Source organism: Pelodiscus sinensis, chromosome 4 (assembly GCF_049634645.1).
Source record: "Pelodiscus sinensis isolate JC-2024 chromosome 4, ASM4963464v1, whole genome shotgun sequence".
NCBI lineage: Eukaryota > Metazoa > Chordata > Testudines > Trionychidae > Pelodiscus > Pelodiscus sinensis.
The window spans coordinates 49,913,705-49,938,784 of NC_134714.1; the positions used below are offsets into that span (position 1 = coordinate 49,913,705).

Here is a 25,080-nt window from a genome sequence, read left to right on the forward strand (position 1 = left end):
GAAACTGAGCTTTGAATACTTTTGTGAGAACCACAAAGTCACATCACATGAACTTGTCAACTGCTTCCTACTGATCACTTCTAGAGTCATTTTACTAGAGCAAATCTGCTATGGCCAATTCATGTCAGCAACAGTCTATTAACAGCAACCACAATCTCATACAAAAGTATTAGGGGCGAGACTGGTGGATTAGAAGCAAAGGGGAGAAAGTAGCATCCGCTCTGAATTTTAAGAATAACATCAGTTTGCCGTCCTTGCAGATATTTTGTACATAAACTCTGTTGCGTGTTTTAACAACTCCACAGTGCAGCAAGTATCAGCTGTTCCAAACAGCTTGATGTATTTCCACCACTAAGGAAGCCAAGGGCGGGGCTGCGCGAGGGGATAGCGCCCATTATTCTGCAATGATTTGTAACGCTTTGGACAAACTTGCCCGAATGCGCAGCTTTGCTGCGAAGAGCAAACAGCTCTTCCTTAGTTTTGGCCTAGCTGCACTTGAACTGCACAAGCAGGGACGGCCCCTCAGCAAGCCGTTCCGGGCCTGGTACAAGCTCCTTATCCCCCAGTCAAACCCCCCCCTCCTCCTCCGCGAAGCCTAGAGACCCGAAAGGGGCCGCCCCGGGGATCCCCACCACCCTCACCACATACACCCCTCCCTCTCTCGTCAACGCGCCCTGCCAAACACCGGCTCCTGCAAGCTGGGGAGGTGCCACTGCTCTGAGACTGGCGGCGGCTGCAGCGGGGAGGCTGGCCGCGCGCGCGCGTGTGAGTGAGAGAGTGTGTGTGTGTGGTGTGGTGTGTGCAGCGGCAGCAGACAATATGCAAGAGGAGAAACTCCCCGCGCTACCTGACAGGGCGAGCGGGTCTCTGCAGGCAGAGAGCCTCCTCCTCCCACCATTCCCCGGCATGGCAGCCACGCCAGCGCCAAGGCAGCGGCGGCGGCACTGCACGGCGCTGCTGCTGCAGGTTCAGTAAAGAGAAAGTGTTACCGTTCTCGCCTGGAAGGATCCTGCTGAAAGCTTGGCTTGGTGGGCGCCATCTTCCTGGGGCTTTTTCTCCTCTCTCCCGTACTTTTCCCCTCGCTGGGCTTGGCGCGTGTGGTGCGTCTAGCGGCGGCGGCGGCAATGGCCCTGATTAACCAGACAGGCTAAAGCAAAGTCCTGAGGCCAAAGCATCGCGGGCTCCCGCTCCTCGGTGCAGTTCTAGTGCAGGTTGCTCGCTAGCGCTGCTGCTGCGGCGGCCGCCGTCCACAAGCCGAGGAGCGGAGAGAGCCCGGGCTCCGCCGGCTCCACAGACATGCCAAGCGCAGAGACAGGCGGCCGGCGGCGGCGGCGGCGGGGGGAGAGAGCCGCGCAGCTCCGGCGGGCAGCCCGGCCATTGGCATCGCCCGGCAGGTGTGAGACACGCACACACCACGGGCCAGCTTAAGCTGGGTGCCAGGCCATGGGGCGCGCGGGGCTGGGGTGAGCGGGGGAGGGAAGAGTCATGGAGCTCCGGGCTTGACCGCTGTGAAAGTATTTCTGGGCATTTTCCAGCTGCTTCCCCAGCTCCGCTCTCACTCTGTGCAAGGGACAGAGCCTCTGCTGCCGGCGCAACAACGCCACTCAGTTGCAGTTTCGCACACTTTCCTGTTCTGGAGCCGCAGATCCAGCAGAAAAGAGGAGCTGGGGGACACGGTTGTGTGTGTGCGCGCGTGTAACTCCGCGAATGCACATGTATGCATGTCACAGGAGAGAGGCATGTGTGCGCAGCATGTAGCACACGTGAGGTAACACGCTTTATACAGCGTGTGCGCATTACATACAGAGAAGTGTGTGTGCAATGTGCTATGCGTGCAGCATATGTGCAGCTAGTATGTATACGGTGTTGTGAGCGAGGATATGCGTTAGATACACAGAAGTTTACGCACGTGTGGACAACTCATGTCCTCTATAGAGAAACCGCGGATAAATGAAGTGCGGGCTGCGAATACCGGCGCACGCACCCATCTGAGTGTGTACACACCCCGCATCTTAGCATACACTTCCAGCTGTAGATGGTCTTATCTTGAAAGCTGTAACATTGGTCATGTTAACTCAGTGATGACTTGCTCGGTTTGGAAAGCATATGCTTCACTGCAGATTACAAAACTGATCACAGAGTAAGGGAGCAAGAAAAAAAAAGAGTACCTTACAGGGCTCTAAACCACACCAAGAGGACTAGGGTTAAGGAGATTTTTAAAAGACAATTTATCTTTGTGAATGGCTTTTCAAAGCCAAAATAGCGGTGTGACTCTGCGTTTCTGCTGCCTGCAAGTTCAGCAGCTTAGGGCCTGATCCTGTTCCCAAAATGAATCAGGTTCTCTACATGGGAGCAGGATCAAGCCCTAGCAAAACGGGATTTAAAATAATGCTTTCTCCATAACTTAAAAAGTTAAGGAGAATGGGATTGCTTTGCATGTGAGTTGTGCAAGAGAGTGAAGGAAAAGTTAATAAAGTACCTAAAAGTTTGGCTGGAGAACCCTGAAAATGTAGCAGAAGAATCCTTCCCTGTAAGAATCAGCAGGAGTGACCTATCTATTAGAATTGAGGGTTTCCACAAGCAGACACCTGGCAGCCCGGGATCAAGGCACTGCAGACAGTTTTTTCTCTCAAAGCAGTCTACTCACCTAGGCCCGGATTCTGGAAATACTTATACACCTGTCTATTCACTGTAGTAAAATTAAGCACGTGGGTAAGTATTTCAAGGATGGGGCTCCATTACTCCCTGGACTTTTGTCATTGCCCAGTACATACACATATTAACTAAACTGAAATTAACCATAGTAAGCAAACATCTTCAACATTACACCTTTGGATTTCTTTTATTTTAGTCATTAAATATGGAATTTGTAATACAATTTCAACACTGTGTCAAGGAATCTGTGTCAATCAATCCAGCAAACCTCTTTCCCCTCCTTCAGAAAAACAAGTTAATAGGTGTCATCTTTGATTTCTGCAGGGAGCATAAAAGTGAGGCCAATGTTTTGGTACATTCATAAAGCATTTTGGTATGACAAGTTGAAACATCATTCAAATGAAAGGCATAGTTTTAGTCTGTAAATCTAATAATTACTTAACATTTAGAGAAAATACAAATAATCTTTTCTACATGAAACTGGAAAGTATGCAAGGCATCCTGACTGCCCTGGATTTTCATAAATATAAGTATTTGAGGATATATTTACTCAACAATATTTGGTTTATTGGTGTTGGTAGTTTATCAGAGAAGAGTTGCTCATAACTTTTTCCTGATTACTGACAAAAATCCAACTATTAAAATGTAAATGGAGTACTAAAATTTTGCAAGCTGCCTTGTTTATATATTTCAGGATAGCTTAATCCCTCCAGAGGTCTCCTTCATTTATTTAAAAGTCAGTCTGACATTTCTGACCCTTGACTTCCCCACTTCACAGACTAAATTATTGTTACTGTTCTCTGTACTTCCTAGTTAAAGTGACTGTCAGTTTCCCTTATAATTTAAATTTTTATAAGTGACAAAAATCATACAGAAACCATGAAAGACAAATACTAGTCGAACTTTTCACCATTCTGTGTGTCTGTCATGTTCCAGTTCTTTAATATAATAAGTTCGTGTATTTGTTCTGACCAAAAGAAGGCTGATATTTCATTTCAAATGTTCCTTGGCTAGGAAAATGCTTAGGGATCATTATTAATAATTTCAATATTGGCTTTAAACTAATTTTTCACAAAATGAAACCTTCGAAGTCACATCCAGAAAAATTCTACCATCGGCCATCAAATGTAAAGCACACCCGTATGTTTTCAAAACTTGCTCTAATGTGTCAGGCAACTCAAAGTTGGTGAACAAAGCAAGCAATGATAGATTATCTAAATATGATCAATTTAAATACTGGTGGTTCAAAACAAGACTTTCCACACCAGTGAAGTTTGAAATACAAGGTGAAAACTTCCTGCCATACTAATTTTCATTAAGTGCACATTTATCTTTAGGTGTTGGATATTTGTGGTTACACACCATTTTTTACTCCAATATTGCAAAACAAAGTCAAGATGTTTGGAACTATACTGTGTTTATTTTATTTAAAATCAAAATAGTTCAGATTTCAATCTAGACTTATTTCTTGTCAATTATTTGGGGATACTTTTTCGTCCTAATTTGCTAGAAATAAAGAATATCAAAGAGAGAACATTAAGATTTTTATTCTTAGAAAGACAAGGAAATGTCATGCAATTAAACATCATGTTAGTGTCAGCACGTATCAATGGGAGGGGGGTGGGGAAGGTCTTAAACTTCATTAGGACTTATTGCCTACCCCAACTTTATAGGGCTCTTCCTAAAGGCGCTGCCTGCGAATCTCGTGTATTTGCATTAGAATGCAGTTAAGATGAATACTCCACAGTGCTGAGTACACTTAGGGTTTCATGCTATAGTTTCCCGTACTAACAGGTGACAGGATAACACTACAATGTAGAATTGCAAGCGTGGAACACCAAGTGAAAATTGTCTCGTTCTTTGTCGAAAACAAATTATCAATCAACACACCGTGATCAATTATCCCCAGGCTGCCACACAGTGGGATTTACACAAGGCACTGGCATTGAGAAATTCCTCTCCAGAAGGGATAAGCGGACGGGAACCCAAACTTTGCAGCAGCCAAGCTAAGATGCCGGGAACTCACTCCCCCCCGTTGCTACTTTTCAACTCATTCAAGATGCCACTAGACTATTTTGTTTACATCTCGGTGCATTTTAAAATAACCTAAATTTGTACACCCCAAGAGCTACCAGCAGCACTGGGGGGGAGGTGTGGGGGAGAAGAAACACAAAAGCACAAAGAAAAGCAAGTGAGGAAGCCTCACCCCCCACACCACATACACTCTCCTTTTTGACTTGCACTCACCGTTGTTGGTAGGAAGTGATGCCCTGAACGTTTTGCGGGTTGCCGTTGGCTGCGGTGCTGGCTCTCCCCATGCCTGGCCCGGCCGGCACTCCCCCGGCCGCCCCACCGGCCGCCGCCGCAGTCACCTGCACGCTGAAATCCGGGAAGATCCTGATCATCCCCGCGGCTCAGCACCCAGCGAGTCTCGGCGAAGAGGTACAGGAGCTCCTCTCCCTCCGGCGGCTGCAGCAGCAGAGCCAGGCACACTGCAATCCCATTAGTGAGCGGCGGCCACTGTGAGTGAGGGAAGGCGCTTTGATCTGAGCTGCTGGGCTGAGATTGAGAGGAGTTGGGGGGAGGGAAGGTTGGGGGTAAAGGGAGGGGAGAAATTTTACCGATTTGCAAACATGCAACGTGTGAGAATTTTGGGGGGACGTAGGGAGTCAGCTCTGCAAAGGAAGGAATAGCTAATAATACCCCTGAAGCTAAGGCTGTAAGAGAAAATCCAGGCTGAGTAGGGACAGAGAGCGGAGAGGGGGGCGCAATTACTTTAGCGGTGCAGGGAAAATGATGAGCAGCAAATGTTGCCTTTTTCCCCCGTCTCCCTCTCCTCCCCCCTCCTCCCAAAATGCAAGTCTTGGAGGATTTCTCTGTCTCAATGAAGTAATAATAAGCGCTGCTGACCACAGCCTGGGCTAGAGCCAACAGCGCGGAGGAGGAGGGGGAGGAAATAGCCCAGCTCCCAGAGTCCTAAAGAAAGAAGGAAGAGTGGAGGATTGTTGCAGACCAAGTTCTTGCTCTTGGTAACTTGCTTTTGCTTCAGCCTCCTCCTCCTCCCCCCCCCCCCCTTCTATGAAGGGACGGTTTTCACAAGTGAGGAAATGCGCCGCTTTTGTGCCATGGCAGAGTTTGTTCCCTATTATAGGGAACTGACTCTCCTCCCCTCCTAGTGTGCAGCAATGTTATTGCTACTCAAACTTGTAATATGTGTGTGTGTGTGTATGTGTGTGTGTGTACAAGCACTGATCCCTATTGTTGCTTCAACATATCAATTATGCCCACGAGGTGTGCAAGAACCCTTTGCAAATTTCTCTTACAAGGCGGGAGGAGCGAAGAATACTAGTGAAGAAGGTGGCTCGTCTTTGGTCTTTTTTAATGCAAAATATGGGAGAGAATAAGGCATCTGCAGATTTACGGCTCTTTTATGCAAGATGGGTAGAGAAGTGGGCGCATTCTTCCCCCCCCCCGCCCCAGCGAGGAGGGTTGATTTGCTTTGGTCCTCAGTTCCCCACTGCAAAGTGATTCCCCTCCCAAACCCGGGTTTGCTAAAGGCTGCCGTGCATGTCTGCGTGCCGCGAGCCCCGCTGTGCAGCGCTGTGGTGCTCTCAGGGCGCAGCAGCCGGCGGTGCAGTCGAGGTGTTGGAATGCGCAGCAGCAGCAGCCCCCCCGCCCCGTGCGGTTCCCACCCTCCCTCCTCCTCCTACTCGTAGGCGCCGCGAGTCAATGCGAGAGCAACAACTTGCTCCGCCGCGCTGCTGATTGACTCCCCGCGCGTTAACCACGGGCGCTGCGGGCCTGGGCCGCTCGCCTCGCAGCCAATCGCCGGCCACCGCGCGGAGCTGGCGCGGTGCTTCACCTGCTTAATCCTGCTTGGAGGCAGGCGAGGAGGGAATAGCAGCGTGCGTAGCGACCAGGATGTCAGGTGTGGGTAGGCGAGCCGCAAGCCCGAACAGAGCACTTCCTAATAGGGACAGGCGTTTGGAAAAAAAAACCTTCCCCTAGGAAGGAGGAAAGTGGGGATCTCGCAGAAATCACCCGCAAAAAGCCTCTAGCCCCAGCCTCAAACAAGCCTACTCACTCGGACCCTGAGAAAGTAACTTGGCGCTGTCCCCTCGCCTCGCCACTCAAGTTACTCAGCCTAGGCAAGCAGGGTTGAAAGGGTTCCATACAAACTGCGATGCAGTAAACACTTTCGATCAGGAGTCTTAGGGGAAGAGAAGCCCTTCCTCCCCCGCCCCCCCGGCCGCTTTTCTGTACAGGGATCCTCACATCACTTTCCTCCTCCTATTGGGACTTGGAGCCCAAGCCCTTGAGATCCATAAGGCAGACCTGAAGGAGTAGTCTCATAGTAGCAGTAAGAATTCATAATGAGTAGCCCATTCCCCTCTAGCCGGGGGAATGAAGCACAACCACGGTGCTAGTGTGGGGTACACAAGCAGCATTCATACTGTGGCTATCAGGGCTCCCTGAAGCCAGAGCTGCTGTCCCTGAAAGCACCACTCATAAGCAACTAGTTCTTGGGGGGGGGGGGGGTGCGCGTGGGGGGAGAGGGGGACAGTGCTGGCTGGACCCACCCAGAAGAACAGGGTGGAAATATGAGGGGGCAACCCATTTAGCAATTAAAACTTTGGGACGGTGCACCTCCCACATGCTGCCTCAAGTCACCAATGGCACCACTCAAGGTATGTCTCCACTGTAATAAATAAATAAAAGAAATAAAAATAAAAAGTCTGGTGTCAACTGAGGTTAGCTACCTTGGGTTAAAATAGCAGTGAAGACAAAGCAACTTGAATTGGCAGCTCCCTTTCAGCTAGTGCAGTTCTGCCTCTGTGAATCTTAGATTGTCCCCTAGTCCAGCAATATCCTATTCATCTTGACTTTTACTTACCATTTTTGTTTGAAACCAAATTAAAACACATCAACTTTATGTTAAAACAGAAAACAGAGAGTGCATTCAAATCCTTTGTATTAAATAGCATCTGTGTTTGCATTCTATTTTAATATAGAATGCTTTGGACTGCAGCTAATACCAGGAGATATGAAACTGGTTAGTCCCCACATGTTGCACATAAAAAGAATTCATAATGAGCATCTGTGGGATGTGGAATGGATCCCATGAGTTAGCTGAAGACCTCGTAACGTAAGAGCTGAGAAGCCTAAGTGAATTATGACTGTCTCTCTCCTCACAAGTAGGATTAATTTTCTATCCCACTTATATTCATTATCTATCCTGTTTATACCATAGGGACATCAATAGTGTGAGTGTTAAATATAAAGATTTTACAGGAAAAGTATACGTTACGCAGCTGATGGAGGAGAGGGTGTTATTTAAACTCCAGGTTTCAAGAACAGTTTCAAATAAAGATGTTCACATTATTTTTCAATTACTGCAAATTTCCGTTTCTTCTTTGTAATCAACATATTTAAAATGCAAGTTTTATATACTATCCTCCATCTGCCCCTGGCCCTCCCAGTTTTGTCAATAGGAATTTTGCATGCAGATCAAGGACTGTATGTGGCCTTTAGAGAGCAGGTCAATAAATGGCTGGAGGAATGATTAAAGACTTCTGAATAGTGCCTTTCCTTTTTCTTACAACACGGTACAAGACTGGCATGAATATAGACTACCACTCTAATTCGTTATGGAATAAACACAGAAAGGAATTTAGATATGCACAAATAGACATTTTCCAAATTTTCAGTCCACTATAGTAGTTTTCTCTGCCAACTTGTGTCCAGACATTAAAGTTAATCATTTAGAGGTCTCTATCCTTTGATTGTCACTCTGGGTACTGTAACTCTATTTTCACAATCCAAAAGCAACAACTGAGACTGAAAACCAGACATACAAAGCTTGTCTCAGTTAGAAGTAACATAAGGGGTCTTAGGCTTGCATCTTTGAAGTCAGTAATTTTGTTGTTGAGTTCAATGGGCACAGGACTAGATCTTCTTTGCATATTTTACACAATATTTTATGACTAATTGTATCATTTAACTGCTTAAGCATAACAAAAGCCATATCCAGCAGCCACACAAGCAGCTCCACTGAAGTCAATGGAATTACCCACATGAGTAAGACCAGCAGGATTCAGCCTCAGGTTTGTAATGTCTACAATGTGCACAGCCATTGTTTCAAAGCCCTTAGAAAATTATCAGCTACAAAGATAGCATCATGACTGTAGAATGGTTCATTTGATTGTTTATTGCTTTTTCTCCCACATTTAAGGGTAGCACAGTAAAGTATGAATCTCTGGTATTTTAATCGTATATAACACTTGGGTAAAAATGTTCAGTGTTAGATTTATACTCCTATCTGTGCCCCATAGTCAGCACTGTGGGCCTGATTCTTCTCCTCACTAGTCTTCACCAGCACAATTGTGAAAGGGAGAGAGAATCAGCCACAATCATTTTTAAGTTAGTTTATATTCCAACACTCCCCAATTATTGCTAGATTCTAGTTCTTAAGTGAAATTATTATTGTCTAAATGCAGTACACCACTGAAAAATAATCTGCAAGTTGCTTTTGTATTGATTGAGCTCAAAGATGTTCAGGTACACTAGTGCTCTTTCTTACAATGTGCTGTAGATCTTATGCTTATGTCAAAAACACAGTAAAGATAAAAATTAAAAAAAACACATGACAGTGTAATATAATAACATTTAATATTTATACATTACATATCTCTCTCTCTCACAATTATATGTTACATCTTTATACTCATTGTCAGTGTACTACAGTTCCTTTCTTTTGCAGGTGAAAAAAATCTCTTCTCTGGAAATTCATTTCCATTTACTTAAAGCTAAATGGTTTGACTTTGAATTTTCATTATCTGCTGCTGGAAGGAGCCTGTGACAGGTACTAGAGAGAATTCTACAAAGCTTCATTGTATCATCTAATTTTTGCTTCACTTTAGTCAGATATCATTTAGGTAGAGAGTAAAATAGTATACATAGAACAGGATAAAATAGAACAAAACAGAACAGAAATAAAATAAAATGAAAATAGGATACATAATGAACTACAGTAGAAAAATGCCTTTATCTCTGAAATGTTGAATTTTTTTAGTTATACTGATTCCTCACTAGTGAGAAAATTGAACTAATTTTATATAAAAGAAATATGTCATAACAGGATATGGCATTTATCTTCATGAGATAGGAGTGACCTCATCATTCATAAGTGGTGAAGCTATGAATGAGTAATCAGCCTTCCCCACCCATTAAGTGTAGATAAAGTCCATGTCTTCTGTATAGGTATTCAATTTATTATTTTACAACTTCCCATCTTTACAAGTGTCCACTGACTTGTATCAGCTGCTGCAACCAACATGTTCCATTATTGTGAAGCACTGGCCATTCAAAGACAGCATTTCAGGACGGATGGATGGAAATAGAGGCTAGAAAAGAAAATAACAGAGAGGATGAAAACAGGAGAGGATAGACCATGTAAGGAAATATTATGGGCAAAGAAGGAAGAAGACTAACTGACCTGTACTTTCATTACCTGTAATATTCCAAGAGCTTTATAACATACATACAAGTGAAAACATTTTTGTATTAATACTACACATATCAGCTACCTCATATCTCAAGTTATATTGCTAAAGTTATTCCCAAAGGAGTTTATATATGTATACTGAGAGAGGAATATATAATTAGGAATGAATAATTTCCTTTCACCGTTTATCAGCAGTGCACATTAGAAAAGAGCAGTTGATAAAAAATATGATTTCTTTCCAGAATTATATGAGAGAATATAATTTTCTCCCTCAAATGATGTCATGTGCTGCATTTTGTTTTCATTCTAGTGTAAAACTAATGATCTCAGTATAAAATATACATACATTCTGTTTAATTTTACATGGAAAAAATTGACTGTTCATCTGAAAAATGACAACATATTTCTAAACAGTGAATGTTAAAAGTCAGGGGAAAAAAGCCATCAGCACTCAAATAGGAAGTACTCAAATATTTTCCATCTTTAGAATTCCTTGATATATACTGAGAGAGCTAGGGCTGGAAGAGCAGAGGACAGAAATTTCTAAAAGGATGCACTGGGAAAAAAAGGCAGAGATTAAGATAGCTGTCCATATATTCTAAGCAGGAAACACAAGCAAAGAAGATAGAAGAAAAATGCCTGGGGAAAGTAGCATCACTATCGAAATCATAAAAGATGTATAAGGACATCAGTAGAAGAACTAGAAAAACTATTAGAAGAATGCCCTACAGGGCTAGCCCAATGGTTCAATGATTAGAATACTGTGCTGCCACTGGGAAACTAGAGTTAAGGTTTGAGGTTAACCTCGGAATTTCAGTCATCAGCATGGACAGTTGAGAGCATTGTGAGAATAATGCTTATAGCATGGACGAAGAAGGAACAGTGATACATCATGCACAAACAGTAGTAATGTCTAGGTGTTTTACAGCCAATGGAGCTCTCTCAGAAAAGAGTATGAGTGTTTTCAACTGGCTGGAAATAATAATTATCTATTTGTGGGAGCACAAGAACCCCTTAGAGTTACACTATGTAGAGAGCTTTAGTGTTAATTTTTCCTGTGTTGTATCCACTACTCTGTCCAGAAGTCCTAATTACTGGATAGTCTCTTAGTACTGGAGGTTTTTCACAGTGTTTATCCCCCACAAACTGTGTTGAAGAGCTCCAAGGGAAGATCAAAGAACCGTTGTCTATTTTTCCCACACTTCATCTGCTCCTATAGTCAACAACTGAAGTGCAGATGCTCCATTGGATTCATCCAGACAGCTTTATCAACTGAAGCCCAGTCTTTCTTCCCTTCAAGATCGCTGCCATGACTCCAAGGAGAGCTAATCCTGTACTTTGCTACTGACAATCATCTGGGATCATCTTAGGGACAGCAGGAGATCAGATTCAGAGCTGCATATTGATTCTTCACTGGGATCTAAATAATACCACAAAGCCTGCAAATAAGTTGAAGTCAAGAGAGTGAAAAACAAACCATATAGAGGGTAAGGGTTTTTTTTGTGTCTCCAGAGTTTCAGAAGGCAATGCTGCCTTTTTTCTCCTGTGCCTATATTACACCTGCCTTTCAGTGAGTATGTCTACTCTGTTTTTCCGAAAAAAACTTCATTTACATCCACACTGCAATTGTGTTCTTTAGAAAAAAACCCGAAAGAACAGAGGTTTTTTTCTGACATTGGTGAACCTCTTTCTATGGGGAAGAAGCCTTTTTCTGAAAGAGCTCATTCAGAAAAAGGCATGAGTGGATGGGGAAGAGGGAGTTCTTTCAAAAGAAGAGAAAAGAGGAAAAAGCACAGGTGCCCTGGTGGCCACTCCGTCCATAGTAATCAAGGCTTAAATACAAGATAGCGTCCATTCAGTGTGGATGCTATCTTTCGAAAAAGCAGATTGCTTTTTCTATGTGCTTTGGCAGTGTTGACGCTCTCTTTTAGAAGAAGTTTTTTCAGAGGATCTCTTCTGGAAAAGCTTCTTCTGAAAGAAGCCTGCAGTCTAGACATAGCCAGTGCTAGTAATTCTTTCCACTCCTGCATGTCTTTAGGATCAACGCAGCTTATAAATAACCGGGTTAGTTAGCAACGTATTATTCTAGCTGTTTTCTACCATCTTTATTTTCTTTCTGCATCAATATTCCTAACTAAGATAATTTGCAGGAACAGGAATTTGGTTAGTGTGTAGTACCCTACAGGTAACCAAAGTAGTCAGCTTGATTTATCTTCTATGCTTAAGGGAGGATTTTAGCATCTGCATCCTTTCCCCTTCATCAGTCCCCAACACCTTCAGATTTAAAAAACAAAACCCCAACAATCCTACTTGGTTTCCCCTAGTTCATTCCTAAAATGACTAATCAAAGTTAAGAACAACAGTTAAAATAGGAACAGATTATTATTTATTTCTCCCTTCCAGAGTTCTTGCATCCATGACTAGTGTGGCCTAATATAATCTGCCCACATTTTGGTGCAGGTTATTCAGCAGGGGTTGAGTACCTCAGTTCATGGGCCTGTTAATGCCCATATTTCTTTCCCTTGACCATCACAGTCAGACGTGACCCTAATAAACATCTAGATGTGATATAAGTTTTTCAGAGGTCCCTGGAAAAAAATGAATTGATTTATAACCTCTAGCATTCCAGAGTAGGAAGGGTATGTATTTTATTTATTTTTATTAAGAAAGCTATTATGTAGGTCTTAATTTTTCAAGGGGATTAAACTATTGAGTGAAGTCTCCTAGCAAGAAGCCTGCTTTATAACTGATTTCTTTATTTCAGCCTACCCTTCCTTTTGCGATGAGAAACCCAGTAGTTACAGACAGTCCTCTATACACCTTGTCAAATCACTACTATCACTTAACTTATTTCATTATATTTCTTCATGATGTCATAGCTTACTTTATCCATTGCTAAAGCAAGTGGATGATGTCCTGAAGTGACATTACAAGCCCTAATTAAAGATATTTTCAGACACTTAACCATGTCTCCGTATATTTGACTCTCCAGTCCTTTTTATGCCTTTAACTTTGGCAAAAAAATTAAGTGAACTGAAATTCACTTGCTCATTTTTTAGATTTTTATTTTCTATTCCTACAAACCAGCCCTAAACTCCACCAGTTTCAGAACATGCTGAATTCTGCCTCCAGCAGACAATTTCTTTTCTTTTTCTTTACTTTTTTTTTTTTGGTCATATAAATGCATTTTCATTTTTATTTTCGTTTCTACTGAAACTAGTTTGTAGAGAAAGATGATGTCTTCATTGTGTTCTTTGGAAATCCCACAAAAAGACTATATAATCTTTTCACCTCTTCTTTGCTAGATGTTCATATTATCTCATTTTCAGGAAGATAAAACAGCAATATAGGAAACTCTTTTGAGATGGGGGGCTTATTTTGGTAGTGATCAATATTGGATGGAGAAATAATCCTCTTTGAAGGAAGTCAGTCAGGCATTTACTGTGATTATTAATATATGCCTTCTAAGCATTACGAAACTGAGTTACTATTGTTTTTTATACAGATTTAATTTCAGGTAACAGATGCTTCAAATACCTTTCAGGAAGGATATGTGTAGCGTACATGTGTGAGAGAAGGAGAAGGTATAACTTTGTGGAAAAAGTAATAGAGATGAGCATCTGTTTTATCTCAGCCTGAGCCTGGTAGACATGGTTACTTTTTTTTTTTTAAGTTTGACACACAGTCATGTCTGCATTTCACTGGTTTATAATGCTATTTTTGCAATTTTTTTCACTATTTTATTACTCACTCCATTTGGTCTCCTGATGAAGACTACTGCTTGCTAAGTTATCATGAGTTATGACTTATGCGGAGACTGGTGAATCCAGGGCAGAAGAAAGGCTAAATTTGTTCCCTTCTTCTAATATTTATGTTTCCCAGAATGGGTCTTTTCTTGTAGAGGAACTTCCCCAGTATATTTTTGTAGTATTCTGTACATATTTGGCTTAACATGGATTTGGTTTTTTTTTAAGTCAGACTAAGACAGAATGTCAAAAAGGGCTAAGTGTTACCATAATGGTATTTGCATATTGGTTATGTTTGTATGCAGTTCCAACTTACAGTAATTGTTTTATGTCTCTTCAGTTTTCAACTTTAGAAACAGTCTTCTGGAAAGGTGTGGCTATTTCAAAGTGTGCGCCATTGTGGGGAAGATTCATCTTTAAAAAATTAGAGGACACCTGCCTCCATTCACCTAGATTGCATGAATTAGGACTTCTTCCCAGAATAAGGGAAAGACTAATGTTGCCTATTTATGGGCCTAGCTCAGTGTTCAGCAACCTTTGGCACATGGCCCATCAGTGTAATCAACTGGCGGGTCACAAAATGTGTTATTTACATTGACTGAAGGCATGCTTCTCCCCATTCCGCAGCTCCCTGTGGCTGCAGTTTGCTGTTCCCAGCCAATGAGCACTGTGGGAGGTGGTGGCTAGCTAGCACCACTTCCTGCAACTCCCATGGGCCACAAAAAGTGAAACACAGCCACTGGAAGTTGTGGAGGGCCATACCTACGGTTAATGTAAATAAAATGTTTTGCGGCCCACGAGAGGATTACCCTGATGTTCCATGTGCTGAAGATTGCTGCCCCCTGGCTTAGATAATATTCATTTTTCTGCTCAAAGAAGATCCAAAGAATTAAAGTATAAAAGAAGATTAGAATAATTATAATTTTGTCCATCAACATGCAGCTTACAGTCTAAAAAGCTTTCTGTGCAGTCTATTCAGTAATGCAGTTTTTCTTTCCATTCAGTCCATTACTGAAAGTCAACTAATCATGGAGAGTTGGACTGATTTGAAGCATACTTTATTTCTAGTGAAAATTCATTAAACTGTTGCACATCCTATACTTTTTATGGTATACAATAATAGCAAAAGCATATTTTAAAGTTTACAGGAAAGTAAGAATCAAAGGTACAGTTGAAGTATGAGAGACATAGCAATCTTAACTTTCTAAATGTTATTATTTTGGGTGCCTGATATTCCAACTTCACTGTTGCATTAATATTAATTTTTTTGCATTTAATTTTCCTGAGGACAAGGAAGAGAAGATTGACACAAGGGAAATCCAAAGCTAGTTGACTTTGGGATCTTATAAATTATTTCATCTTATAACTATGATAAAGAACACAATATCTCTCTATTCCTTTTGTTTATTAGCCCTGGTATCTCTAATACTTACTGTACATTCTGACATATCATGCCATTTGTTTCATTGAAAGCTTACACTGGAAATTTTGCAGAACTTAAAATCTCTGCCATCTTTGTCAATAGAGTTTGGTGTTTCTAAAAAAAATCATCCTTTACTTCCATTTTCTGAAAGTGTGTTTAGAAAACGATCTAATACAGATGTACAAGACCTGTGGATTTTAAATGTATGTATCTTTAAAATTACTAAACAATTTTTGTTAAACATAGACAGACTTTTAACAATGGACATTTTCCACACATATATCATTCCATAATTCATAACCAAAGAAACCCATCACAGTCACTTTTAAATTATACAGAAGTGAGTAGGCTAGTTAAGTGGAAAGTAAAATGAGCAGTTCCAAGAGTGACATGCCTGCAAGCTGTATGGAAACTTTTAAAAAGCACCATCATAGAGGCTCAAACTGTATATATGCTCCAGTTTTTTTAAAAAAGGACAAATATGCTACAATGGCTAAAAAAATGGTGGTTGTGGGCAAAAGACATCCGTTTAAAACTGTAAGTTGAATCCTACTGAGGAAAATAGAAAGGTACACAAACTCTAGCAACTCAAGTGTATATGTAAAATTAGGTAGACCAATAATGTATCTGAAGAGCAACAATAAAAGACACAGAACCTAACATGATTTTTTAAGTACTCCAGAAGAAGGAAGCCTGCCAAACAATCAGTGTGGCCACTAGACAATCAAGATGCTAAAGGAGCACTCAAAGAAGAACAGCCATTGTGAAGCTAAATTAATTCTTTGCATTGGTCTTCTCTGCAGACAATGTTAGGAAGATTCCCACACCTGAACCATTCTTTCTAGGTGACAGATCTGAGGAATTGTCCCAGGCAGTGGTATGCTTCAGGTGGCTTTTGAACAAGTTGATAAATGGTAATAAGTGACTAGGACCAGACGATGTTCACCTAAGGGTTCTAAAAAAATTCAGATGAACTTGGAGGACTACTAACTGTGGTATGTATCCTGTTGCTTAAATCAGTCTTGGTATCATGAGATGGGTGGATAATTAGTGTGATGCTGAATTTTAGAAAAGGCTCCAGAGGCAATCCTGGCACTTTCAGGTCAATAAGACCAACTTCAGGACTAGGAAAACTGATTGAAGCTATAGTAAAGAATAGAATTATCAGACATACAGATGAAACAAATATGTTGGGAAGAGTCAGACAATACATAACTACTGAATAAAGCTAAGTCCTAAAATGACTATCAAGAGTTATAAAAGAATCGCACAAAAGTGGGTGAAAGGCCAAAAAATGGCACATAAAATTCCATGTTGATAAATACAAAATAATGTGCATTGGAAAATCTCCACTATACATAGAAAATGATGGGATTTAAAGAAACTATTACCATTCAAGAAAGAGATCTTGGAGTCATCATTGATTGTCCTTTGAAAATACCTGCTCATGCTCTGTGTTTAGCAGTAGTTTTAAAAGCTAACAGAATATTAGGAACCATTAGCAAAAGGGTAGGTAGACCAAAAATATCATCATGTCGCTATAAAAATGTGTGCTATACCCACACCTGGAATATTGCATGCAGCTCTGATTACCCAATCTGAAAAAAGATATATTGGAATTAGAAAAAATATAAAGAAGGGCAACAAGAATAGTTGTGGTATGGAACACTTCTTTATGAGAAGAGATTAAAAAGCAATAGATGACTGAAATGGGATATGATAAAATCATGAATGGTGTGGGAAAGTGAATAACACATACAACACAAAAACCAAGGATTACCCAATAAAATTAATAGGCTGCCAGTTTAAAACAGTTATACAGAAGCACCCATTCACCCAATGCACAATCAACCTATGAAACTTGTTGCAAGGAGCTGTTGTCAAGGCCAAAAGTACATGGCCATGGAAATAGCTATAGAGATATTGGTTCTTTATTCAGTTGCAGTGATGGTGTGACAAAAAGTTAAAGTGATCTTGAATGCTGGGTGCTTCAATTTTTGTGTGCTTAAATTAAGATGTCTAATACATAATATTGAAAAATTCTTAGCATTGACTTCATTTAGAGTTATAAGGGATCAATATCTTTGAAAATCAGAGGACAGGTGTCTATAGTTGGACATTCAGTAACTAAGACACCCAAAATTAGAGACCATTTTTGAAAGCTGTGCATTGCCATGATGTCACAATTTGAAATGTATGTATTTTTCCAGAACAGATGTTGGAGTTCAGACCTTTTCACTGGTAGGTACTAAAGTTAAGCTTCATTTGAGTGTGAATCTATATTTCTTCATTCAAAATTATAGTAAATGTGTTCTTGTAGATAAATTGCTCAAGCTAAAGATAATTATAGTTACAAAGTCACTCAGGTGAATCAGTGCAGAGAAATGAAGACTTGCCTCATCATTAATAGACACAAGTAATATGCAGTAAGTGACTGTGAATACTGTCCATACCAAAGTGCCTTTAGCCCTGATACATGAATAGCAATACTATCTGCACTGTTAATAATATATATATATATATATATATATATATATATAATTTCCTGATTTATTTGGTCTGAGAATTTATAAATTATCTTGCTTCTGAAACAAAAAAGGCTAAATATTTCTGAATGTAGATGGACAGATTTCAAGCTAAATCAGTGGGCAAAAGAAAAAATTATATCAGTAGCCATCTTTGAAAAGAACAGGAAAAACTAACGTTAATATATAGCATAGTAACTGCTAATATGGATAACAGAACAACTAGTGTAGAACTGGAACTGATAACAAAACTGAAAATGCATAGGATGATGCCTTGAAACATGACAAAATTATACTGTTGAATTTGAGAAACCTTCAAAAATAAGAGTCTTGGCATACAGAAATCTAGGTATAATTGCTTAATTCGATACAGATCTGCAAAAGATTGTAGCAGTTCATTGATATTTTTGTTTTGGTTTTTTTTAGAAGTAAGCAAAATCACAATGAATCTGCTCTTCTATCTTTCCTCAGTCATATCTCCTCTTTCTGATCATCAGTTTGGATTTCTGAAGGATTGAGGCCATTTCTTAAGAAAAAGAACACAACTGGTTTAATTTGGATTCCTCATGTTGCTGAACTTCAAAATGGAGTACTACAGTAGACTTTTTGTAGCAGTGTTTAACAAAGTACTGTGCAGATCCATTTTTCAACAGTTGCTTTGTTTGCATGTAAAAAGGGTTAAAATAGTATTCATGAACTATTAAAATGCCACAAAGAAGTTACTAGAATATACTTTTCTATTTCACAGGAGGTTAGTAGTGTTTCTCTGAAGGCAATGGTTAACATTACCTAGAAACAATTTTCCACTGAAGTGCATGGAGAATTGGTCTTGTCAGCTTGATATTCAAGTCAATTGTCTAATGCTATTAGAAATAAGTCTCCATTGAAGTGAATGGAGATCAATTTTCAATAGTATTTCATTGAAGTCAATGGGCCAGTGCCATCAGAAATGAGTCTTACTGAAGTTGATGGAGATTCATTTTTGATAGCAGGCCATTGAAGTCAATGGAAACAAACTCCAGAAAGTTAACCCCATCGAGGGCAATTGCAAGTGATTCTCCATAGTCTTTCATTCAAGACACAGAAAGAGATTCTTGTATTCCACAGTGTAACTGCATTCATTTTTATATAATGACCTTCATGCATATAGTATCTTTAAACTATCCATAAATGAATGCCTCACGTGCTAGTAGTGAAGTGACTTTGTAGGCTAACAAAGCGGCTATAGGTGTTCATCATAATCTCAGAACACCACATAGCACAGTTCATATAATACTGGAGAATGTATCTGAGAGAGAGAATGTTAGACAGGATATCACTTATCCTATACTCTTTGAACAGTGCCTGGACTGCTAATGTCTAGCTAGATAGCCATCGGAGGCAGGCTCAAGGGTTCAAAGTTTAATGTCTCACCAAAGGGTAGCACCTATAAAAGCACATCGCTCCGCTCCGCTCCGCTCCCCCCCCCCCTCACTCCAAGTACTGAAGTATAGAGTCAGTACTTCTATCAGCTAAATTCTGGTGTGTGAATTGAATCCATAATCTTCTAACCTGTAGGCTAAAGTGCCCTCATTGTAGCTAAACACACAGAAGACATTTACAGAGCTTCAGGCATTAACTCATGGGGAATTAACCTCACCATCTTTGTTTAAGCACAATCACCATCTCTTATTTCTTTTCATCTGTACAGAGCTTTAAACATTTGAAAAGCTAATAGTAAACAGAGAATCAATATAAATTAAAAGATAGGTGTATAAGTGGATCCAGGGATGAACACTTTATATGAACTGAGAGGCTGATTGAATGAGAGGGGGAAAATGGAGTTAAATATCCTTAACTTTGTCATTTTGTGCATGCCATTATGCTAAAATATTTATGATTATGTAACCGTATCACAATATAGTATGCCACCAGGTAAATATTTTCCACAGACATGGATCAGTTATATGGAAATGTATGAATATTTCATCATATGATTCTATATTCTGTAATTTATTTTTTTGTTGAAATTTCTATTAACACAATCTATAGGTACTCATTCAGCACTCTGGGTACATAGCCCATGAATTAAAAGCACAACAGAAATTTTAGGGAATCAGAAAAATGTTAAATTCTTTTTATCTATGACTTCTTGTAATCTAAGAGACATAGTTCCAAAATACTGAAGCAAAAGTATTGGCAATGTCCATTGAACTTGTGCCTACATTGGGGCAAAAAGCCACAGTCCCACTGATTAAGAAAGTGAAATAGTAAATAGGATATCAGAAGTTAAACAAAATACTTTAAACCAAATCATGTTTAGGGCTTTAGATGTTAAAGCTAAGATGCACATGGTCTTCAGTAATGTTAAACCTAACCTGCAAGTCAACAGGCAACTAGTAAAGAGAAAGTATTCTAATTCACTGCTTCTTCTTCCTACTTTAATAGCTGTGTTTTTCATTCTGTCCTTACTAGAGGTAGCAAATCATGTAGCTCAATACAGAAGTCATTAGTTTGAGTTTAAAGTCACACGGTGTCAGGATGGCGGTCGGTTTCTAGTGGAGTGCCCCAAGGTTTGGTTCTAGGACCGGTTTTGTTCAATATCTTTGTTAATGACCTGGATGAGGGGATGGATTGCACCTTCAGCAAGTTTGCAGATGACACTAAGCTAGAGGGAGAGGTAGATACGCTTGAGGGCAGAGATAGGGTCCAGAGTGACTTAGACAAATTGGAGGATTGGGCCACAAGAAATCTGATGAGGTTCAACAAGGACAAGTGCAGAGTCCTGTACTTGAGATGGAAGAATCCCAAGCATTGTTACAGGCTGGGGACCAACCAGCTAAGTAGTAGTTCTGCAGAAAAGGACCTGGGGGTTACAGTGGATGAGACGCTGGATATGAGTCAACAGTGAGCCCTTGTAGCTAAGAAGGCTAATGGCATAATAGGGAGCATTAAGAGGAGCATTGCCAGAGATCTAGGGATGTGATTATTCCCCTTTATTCAGCTCTGGTGAGGCCACATCTGGAGTATTGTGTCCAGTTCTGGGCCCCCCACTATAAAAAGGATGTGGACATATTGGAGAGGGTCCGGCGAAGGCAACCAAAATGATTAGGGGGCTGGAGCATATGACCCACAAGGAGAGGCTGAGGGAGTTGGGTCCGTTTAGTCTGCAGAAGCGAAGAGTGAGAGGGGATTTTATAGCAGCCTTCAACTTCCTGAAGGGAGGTTCCAAAGAGGATGGAGAAAGGCTGTTCTCAGTAGTGACAGATGGCAGAACAAGGAGCCATGGTCTCAAGTTGTGGTGGGAGAGGTCCAGGTTGGCTATTAGGAAAAACTATTTCACTAGGAGGGTAGTGAAGCACTGGAATGGGTTACCTGGGGAAGTAGTGGAGTCACCACCCCTAGAGGTGTTTAAGTCTCGGCTTGACAGTGCCCTGGCTGGGTTGATTTAGTTGGGATTGGTCCTGCCTAGAGCAGGGGGCTGGACTTGATGACCTTCTGAGGTCTCTTCCAGCTCTATGGTTCTGTGATTCTATGCTGTATCATGATCTCTAGTGTTACCACACAAAAGCTGGCTCCTGTCTAGCAGCATCAACAAGACGTTATGTTGTGCTGACCACATGTGACACCAAGTCTTCTATTGCCAGCCTGTGGTCAAACACTGCCCTCAGATTTGTGCCATTCTACCTTTCTGAGGAAGCTCCTTGAAGAGGGGAAGGCCTCAGAAAGTACCATTCATTTTACATTTATTTCTTGTATACTTATCTTGGATTCAAAGTGTCATCCAGTTTCTAATAATAGAATTTGGATGTACACACAATCTTTTTGTCGCCAGATTTTGGAAAGACAAATCTAACTGTCATCTGTAAATGGTGATGGCTTATTTTATACTGCACAACTTCCTCCAAGAAGCAGCATATAGATTCTGAACATACAAAAACAGATCCCCAGAGAATCTCTCAACCAATTCTAGTGCAAATAATTGAAAATTAACCTACTGTGTGTGAAGTGATGATTTATCCCTGAGTTAAAGCCTTGATTAACCCACCTGGAGCAAAAGTCTCAGAGGGGTAGCTGTGTTAGTCTGTAACTAAAAACAAAAAATGAATGAATGGCCCTGCAGCACCTTAGAGACTAACAAAAAATATAAATAATATCATGAGCTCTTGTGGACACAACCCTCTTCTACAGATGACAAATATGGAACAAGAGGCACAGAGGGTCAAATAGAAAGCAGAAAAAGAGGGGGGAAAGGGAGGGAAAAAAACCAACCTGTCAATTAAAGTGTCCATGCTAAATGAGGCTAATAGAGTGTGCTGTAAGTATCTTATACTTAGCTTTTGATGTCATTTGGGTGTTGAATATAAGGGCCTATCCAAGAAATGTGTTTGTTCAATCCCTGACTAAATGTGTCAAATTTGCATATGAAGGCCAGTTACACAGTTTCTCTTTCTAGTTGATTCCTGAGATTGCTTTGTAAGAGAATAGCCACGAGTCATTCCTTTGTAAGGCTCATGCCAGGAGCTGGTCTGGTGACTCTCAGGGCAAATATAAAGGTCTCACAAGAGAAACAGGATCTCAGTCTGATCAACATTACTTCAGGGCTTTGAATTTTTCTCATTTTGGCCGTAGCAACAGACTCCACATGATTATTCTGCTTTGGCTCTGCTTTTTCTCCAGCCTTGCCTCTAATGCTACTCAAGGCTAGCTCCTATCCCTACTCTTAACCTTGTTCCCAGTCTGCCCTTGATTCTGGCTCTGAATCCTGGCTCCAACCACTAGGCCTGACCATCCTCACATTGGCTTCTGACACTGGCTGATTAGAACAGCTTTGAAGCTTCAGGGGGTAGCCGAGTTAGTCTGTATAGGTAAACTGAAAAAACAACAAATAGTCTGGTAGCACTTCATAGACTAACAAAACATGTAGATAGTATCATGAGCTATTGTGGGCACAGCCCATGAAAGCTCATGATACCATCTACATGTTTTGTTAGTCTATGAAGTGCTACCAGACTATTTGTTGTTTTTTCAGTAGAACAACTTTGTCAGGTACAAACTGAGTTTATTATGTTAACTGCTATGGCCAGTTCTTCTCCAGGAAGCACAAGAGAGAGCCGACAATACAGAATATCAATAATGTTTGAAAGGTCTATTATTAACAAGAAAAGAATAAAAATTATGTTTTGACAGTCTTTTTTTAAAAAAAAGTAATTGAAGCTTTGAGTTCATATGCCAAGATTAGTCTAAGTGATATGATTACAAATGTTATAAAATAAACTCTAAAAAGCACAATTTATCATAGAAATGAACACATGCTAGTTACAGTCTGTCCACAAAGAACACTATGTATGCATGGCGGTACAGGCAGTCCCCGAGTTACGCGGATCCGACTTATGTCGGATCCGCAGTTACGAACGGGGCCGTTCCTCTCCCTGGTCTCCAGCAGACCAGGGAGAGGAAGCAAAGCGGCGGAACACGTGGGCAGCGGACAGGGCTGTCTGCTGCCCACGCGCTCCGAGGCTTGGCTCTGCTTTGCCCCCCCCCCCATCCCTCTGGTCTGCAGACCACGGGGATGGGGGGGCAAAGCAGAGCAAAGCCGCGGAGCACGCGGCTTTGCTCCCCGTCCCCCTGGTCTGCAGACCAGGGGGACGGGGAACAAAACAGAGCAAAGCCACGGAGCCCGAGGGCAGCAGGACAGCCACGGCGCGTCTGGGTTGTCCCGCTGCCCCCGTGCTCCATGGCTTTGCTCCGGAGACCGGTGGTACAGCAGCTAGGGCACTGCCAGTTGGTCCCGTAGTGCCGCTCTGGGCGCTACTGGACCAACCGGGCAGCACCTTGAACAGCGGCTGAATCAGGACGCCTGGGGCAGAGCAGCTTGGGTGCTGCTGGGTAGGTCCAGTAGCGCCGAGGAGCGGCGGCACTACTGGACCAACCCAGCAGCACCCCAGCTGCTCTGCCCCAGGCGTCCCCAAGTCAGCCGCTGCTGAAACTGACCAGTGGCTGACTACAGGAACCCCCTACCCCGGGCTTCCTGGAATCAGCCGCTGATCAGTTTCAGCAGCAGCTGACTTGGGGATGCCTGGGGTTCTTAAGTTGAATCTGTATGTAAGTCAGAACTGGCGTCCAGATTCAGCCGCTGTTGAAACTGATCAGTTTCAGCAGCAGCTGAATCTGGATGCCAGTTCCGACTTACATACAGATTCAACTTAAGAACAAACCTACAGTCCCTATCTTGTACGTAACCCGGGGACTGCCTGTAGTGGTGAAAGTAATTTAAAATTTCTTACAGGTACTGTCCTATTGCAAACCAGGTCCCAGTCAGCTCTTTAAATAGCTTCCTACTGGCTTTTACTGCAACTCAGCCAACTCTTGCCGCAGCTGCAGACTAGGGAGCAGCCACTTACTTTCACCTCTGCATGGGAGAATCCACATAAAGCAAAATCTTTTATTGGAGTAGCCTTGTTAAAATAATACACAAATGCAAATATAGATAGAAATACATTGAAAATTCTTTGAATGATACAGTGGTAAACATTAAGGCTGTGTCTACACTGGGCCACTTATTCCGGAAAATCAGCCGCTTTTCCGGAATAAGCTGCGAGCTGTCTACACTGGCCCTTGAATTTCTGGAAAAGCAACGATGCTCTACTGTACAAAATCAGCCGCTATTCCGGAAAAACTATTCTACTCCTGCTCGGGCATAAGTCCTTATTCCGGAACACTGTTCCAGAAAAGGGCCAGTGTAGACAGCCCAGTAGTCTTTTCCGGAAAAAAGCCCCGATCACGAAAATGGCGATTGGGGCTCTTTTCCGGAAAAGCGCGTCTACATTGGCCACAGATGCTTTTCCGGAAAAAGGGCTTTTCTGGAAAAGCAGCCTGCCAATGTAGACGCTCCTTTTCCAGAAAAACTGAAAACGGAATAGTATTCCGTTTTAAGCATTTCCGGAAATTCATGCCAGTGTAGACACAGCCTAAAAGAAAATATGGAAATCTCTAATGTAACAAAAAAAATCACTAGCACATTGAACTAAGCCCTCCTAAATTAACTCTTTTGTATTTGTGTGAAATCCAACTACTGTATATTTGTTTAAACAACAGAGCCTCTTACATTAAAAATAAGAAAGTGAAATAATCATTACAAATTTTAAAATTGGTCTAACATGGTTGCCTCTAATTTCATCCCTCGTGGTGATTTTAGTGGTGATTTCTAGTTGACCATTTGTGTCAAAGTTCATAAATGAGTTTAGT

The 25,080-nt window shown here is 41.5% G+C and overlaps 1 protein-coding gene across 5 annotated transcripts in view; it reads right to left on the reverse strand.

Moving 5' to 3' along the window:
• Positions 1–5,787, reverse strand: part of NPAS3 (neuronal PAS domain protein 3) — an 888,952-nt gene extending 883,165 nt beyond the window's left edge. For 2 of the 5 annotated variants that reach the window (XM_006117666.4, XM_006117664.4), the window contains exon 1: positions 4,903–5,786. In XM_006117666.4, coding sequence (XP_006117728.2) covers positions 4,903–5,060 — 158 coding nt within the window. In that variant the 5' untranslated portion in view covers positions 5,061–5,786. Of the gene's footprint in view, positions 1–989; positions 1,624–4,902 lie in introns of those variants that run through there. The other 3 variants (XM_006117663.4, XM_075926949.1, XM_075926951.1) reach the window with 3 other exon arrangements.
• Positions 5,788–25,080: the final 19,293 nt, after the last annotated feature.